The 6,187-nt window shown below is 18.5% G+C and overlaps 1 protein-coding gene across 1 annotated transcript in view; it reads right to left on the bottom strand.

Annotated features, from left to right (window-relative positions):
• Nucleotides 1-5,941, bottom strand: part of LOC108914644 (DNA topoisomerase 3-alpha) — a gene marked incomplete at its 3' end in the record, with an annotated part of 91,302 nt that extends 85,361 nt beyond the window's left edge. Inside the window, exons 1-2 of the mRNA XM_018720491.1 lie at nt 5,728-5,941; nt 5,465-5,674 (exon numbers count right to left, since the gene is read on the bottom strand). Coding sequence (XP_018576007.1) covers nt 5,465-5,674; nt 5,728-5,865 — 348 coding nt within the window. The remainder of the gene's footprint in view (nt 1-5,464; nt 5,675-5,727) is intronic.
• Nucleotides 5,942-6,187: the final 246 nt, after the last annotated feature.

Genomic DNA, 6,187 nt, shown 5'->3' on the forward strand with positions numbered 1-6,187 from the left:
TATATATATATATATATATATATATATATATATATATATATATATATATATATATATATATATATATATATATATATATATATATATATATATATATATATATATATATATATATATATATATATATATATATATATATATATATATATATATATATATATATATATATATATATATATATATATATATATATATATATATATATATATATATATATATATATATATATATATATATATATATATATATATATATATATATATATATATATATATATATATATATATATATATATATATATATATATATATATATATATATATATATATATATATATATATATATATATATATATATATATATATATATATATATATATATATATATATATATATATATATATATATATATATATATATATATATATATATATATATATATATATATATATATATATATATATATATATATATATATATATATATATATATATATATATATATATATATATATATATATATATATATATATATATATATATATATATATATATATATATATATATATATATATATATATATATATATATATATATATATATATATATATATATATATATATATATATATATATATATATATATATATATATATATATATATATATATATATATATATATATATATATATATATATATATATATATATATATATATATATATATATATATATATATATATATATATATATATATATATATATATATATATATATATATATATATATATATATATATATATATATATATATATATATATATATATATATATATATATATATATATATATATATATATATATATATATATATATATATATATATATATATATATATATATATATATATATATATATATATATATATATATATATATATATATATATATATATATATATATATATATATATATATATATATATATATATATATATATATATATATATATATATATATATATATATATATATATATATATATATATATATATATATATATATATATATATATATATATATATATATATATATATATATATATATATATATATATATATATATATATATATATATATATATATATATATATATATATATATATATATATATATATATATATATATATATATATATATATATATATATATATATATATATATATATATATATATATATATATATATATATATATATATATATATATATATATATATATATATATATATATATATATATATATATATATATATATATATATATATATATATATATATATATATATATATATATATATATATATATATATATATATATATATATATATATATATATATATATATATATATATATATATATATATATATATATATATATATATATATATATATATATATATATATATATATATATATATATATATATATATATATATATATATATATATATATATATATATATATATATATATATATATATATATATATATATATATATATATATATATATATATATATATATATATATATATATATATATATATATATATATATATATATATATATATATATATATATATATATATATATATATATATATATATATATATATATATATATATATATATATATATATATATATATATATATATATATATATATATATATATATATATATATATATATATATATATATATATATATATATATATATATATATATATATATATATATATATATATATATATATATATATATATATATATATATATATATATATATATATATATATATATATATATATATATATATATATATATATATATATATATATATATATATATATATATATATATATATATATATATATATATATATATATATATATATATATATATATATATATATATATATATATATATATATATATATATATATATATATATATATATATATATATATATATATATATATATATATATATATATATATATATATATATATATATATATATATATATATATATATATATATATATATATATATATATATATATATATATATATATATATATATATATATATATATATATATATATATATATATATATATATATATATATATATATATATATATATATATATATATATATATATATATATATATATATATATATATATATATATNGAGATAATGCTATTCATGAATGAATATTTTTTAATAATTTTATTCCAATATAACTTTTTAAATAATAAAGTGTTGAACAAACTATGAAATAAAGTCTAATCAGTTTATTTATTAAAAGACAACTATATAAAAATTTGCATAATTCTATAATACTATGAAGAAATAATCGTTTATTTGTAAAAGTCCAAAAAACCTTCATATTTAGAAATTAATTTCTCACGAATTATTTACCTATCCCAATTAATTTTTGCTTCACTGTCTTCATTTATACTTTGCCAAATGTGATATAAAATTTTACTACTTTCTTCCAATGCTTTAAAAAGATATATTGGAATAAAAAAAGGGCTGTTTTCTACCATTTTTCGGTATAATTTAGGCAACCAGAGATGCATCAGTTTCCATCCTTAAAAGAGTGTAACTTTTTTTATCCTTGACTGCATCCCCGTCTAAGAAAGAAATTTGGTTTTTAACTTAGACAGCCGTCTAATTTTTGGCTTTATATATATATACATGTTTACATAAGCAAGTAGTTAATGGAAAAATTTAAATATATATATGTATGAAAATCATAATTCCTTGTAAACCTTTCGTAGTAATTATTGAACATAATTGTAAAAATTTTTTCAAGTTTATATACTTATATATAAGACATATATACATAAGACATATAATACATATAACACTATATTACTATTTTTGGTTGAATAACTTAAATATTTAAAGATGGAAAAGTTACAACTGCTTTTTTCAATTTTGGTAAATATGCTGGATTATTTATTGATTTAATTTTTCTTCTATTCCAATGATTTAAAAATTCCTTATGAATAGATTCTCCTGCCTGCTCAGACCAGATACCAAGTCCATCTCCATTTAGGTATTCCAGGCAGTGCGTAAGATGCTCTAGTGTTACATGAACTTTTAAGGTTTTTGAAAGTTCGGTAGATTCAAAAATTGTTTTCAATTCTTTGATGTATTTTTCGAGATTATCGCCCTTCTTTAATTTTAAGTGTATTAATAAATGGAACCAAACTTAAAATTCCTACGTTACTATATGTAGGTATATAGAAGTTCATCTAATTTATCCGCGTTTTCCAAAAGAGTACGACAGGAATTCCCTTCAAACGTTTCACCATGATAACTTTCTTGTGTAAGATTAAGCTTCTTTGGCCAAATAAGTGCCTTTTCTCTACCAAGGATTGGATCTAATCCGTCCCAAAATAAGTGGTTGACGAATCCTTGCATAACATGCAATTCTGGAATGATGCACTTTTTTATCACACAAACATCATTATTTTCTTCTAACAATGGTAAATTTATAGTGCTATGGCACTACTTAGCTCTTTTTAAAAGTGCAAAGAAGGGCGATAATCTCGAAAAATACGTCAAAGAATAGAAAACAATTTTTGAATCTACCGACTTTCAAAAACCTTAAAAGTTCATGTAACAGTAGAGCATCTTACGCACTGCCTGGAATATCTAAATGGAGATGGACTTGGTATCTGGTCTGAGCAGGCAGGAGAATCTATTCATAAGGAATTTTTAAAACATTGGAATAGAAGAAAAATTAAATCAATAAATAATCCAGCATATTTACCAAAATTGAAAAAAGCAGTTGTATCTTTTTCATCTTTAAATATTTAAGTTATTCAACCAAAAATAGTAATATAGTGTTATATGTATTATATGTCTTATGTATAAGTATATAAACTTGGAAAAAACATGTTTATTAAATTTACAATTTTATATTCAATAATTACTACTAAAGGTTTACGCTGAATTATGATTTTCATACATGTATTTATTTAAATTTTTCCATTAACTACTTGCTTATGTAAACATGTATATATATGTATGTATATGGGTGGGTAAGTGACTATGTGTGTGCCTAGTTATATACATATTATATTATATACTTACATATTTACCCATATATATAATGTTTATATTATTCTCATACGATAAATTATCACTGTTATTGTTTTTACATTTTTTACAAAAAAAGCTTAAAATGATCTAATCAGATTTTAAAAACTATCGATACTGCATGTATTTATAAGTAGCAAACCCCCTGCATAAGCAGTTTTTCTAGACATTTTCGTTTGAATAAAATTTGCTTCCTGCACACCGTGTAAGTAATATAGGTATAAATTTGTATACTACCATAAAAACACAAAAATGTGCTTTTTAGCTGATATAGTCTCTTCCAAATTTGTTTTTTGGGCAAAACACTGATTTTGCAAATTCATCAATTAAAATATATAGTTTCCCTGTTCAATCTAAATTTTTTTTTAACTAAAAACAAAACCAATTGGTACAAACAGTAGTTAAGTAAGTCTAATTATTTATTTACTACATCTTCTGGATATTGGTGTACAACTAATTCCGTAAAATTGTATACTTTTATTTGCTCTCTAGAATTATTAATAACATATTCTTCTTCAGATGAACACTGAAGAAGAAAATACATTATCTAGAAGCATTATATTTAAAAAATATTCTACTACCGCCATTTTTAACTTGCACTGCACTATTGAACTGACTATTTCGTCAATGCAAGAAAATTTGCATTCTCGCCAAATTCAGTGCGAACTAACTTGTAAATCGAACAAATTCAATAGGGAAAGTCTGCACTCAAAATATAAATCGAACTCAGAAGTTATATACAGTACGCACTGAGTGAAAAAATTCACTTAAACCGAAATCCTCATAAGAATCAAATGATTATCCCAGAACCAAGAATCAAGACACGAGTGCCAGACTGAAGCCTAAAGATTGAATGATGCATGTTGTAACTGCGGTGTGGTGGTATTTTACATTTTCATTTTTATTATATAAAGTTTTGTGTAAAATTATTTGAATATGCTGGTTTTTAAATACATTTTCTAAAAATTTTATTATATCAATGTTTTTTACTTCCAGTCAATTTAAAATCATAAACATTATATATGTAGGTATATAGAATATTTGCAATACTTTCTGTTTACGAATCATCCGTTTGTATAAGTGAGAACTATTTGAAAACCAATGAGAGCTGAACGTATTCAAATTCTTCTGATTCATTCGATACACTAAATTAGTAGTTGATTTAAATTCATTTGAATATTTCCCACACTCGAGAATGCACATCTCACATAATATTTGCTAGATAGCCTGGTAACTGTTGACAGCAACACTATTATGAGCCGTGTTTCCCAAACCTTAGTGATAATTAACAAGAAATATTTACTTTAATATTTTGAAAATCGGGTGGACATGTCTTGATAACAGGTGCATCAAACAATGTTACTGGATTGCAACTTTGCCAGTTTTTATAAGCAGCAGAAAATTCATAGTTCAATAAATGACCAGAAACAGAAGTCATAACCATTCTCGCTTGCTCTCCAAAGACTTGTGTGTCAAATTCATATATCTTGTTATATTGTGATAAACCTTCTCGCTACAAAAGTTAAAAAGATTATTTTGTAATATATATTTATATGAATCGATTACCCGGGTTGATGCCCCTCTAGATAAAATAGCAGCAATATTTTTAGCTGCATCATTCTTTTCTGCTACATTTAAATATCTCATAATGGCAGATTGGAAATCATTACTAAAAAATCTTAAACTCAGCTTTAGAAATTTCATTTACATGAATAATTCATTTTTGCATTTCTTATTTACAGCACCACGACCACAAATCTAACCTCTAACTTGTTCTGTACATAAAAGCACAGAAAAATGAATACATATGTCACAGAATTATAACACTTCTGTGCATATGTTATTATTCAATCAGAGAACACTAATAGTGTTCTCCGAAACAATTTTCTATGTACATAATAAAGGTAAGTTCGGTATTGATAAGTGCGCGCCGCGCGCCATTATTCTATGGCTAGAAATTGGCCTCAATGATTTGGGATCGAGGGGGATTATCCCTCTTTATCCTGCCTCATCTCGTGTAGGCCTG

The sequence above is a fragment of the Anoplophora glabripennis genome, unplaced genomic scaffold (assembly GCF_000390285.2).
Source record: "Anoplophora glabripennis isolate ALB-LARVAE unplaced genomic scaffold, Agla_2.0 scaffold1189, whole genome shotgun sequence".
Classification (NCBI taxonomy): Eukaryota; Metazoa; Arthropoda; class Insecta; order Coleoptera; family Cerambycidae; genus Anoplophora; species Anoplophora glabripennis.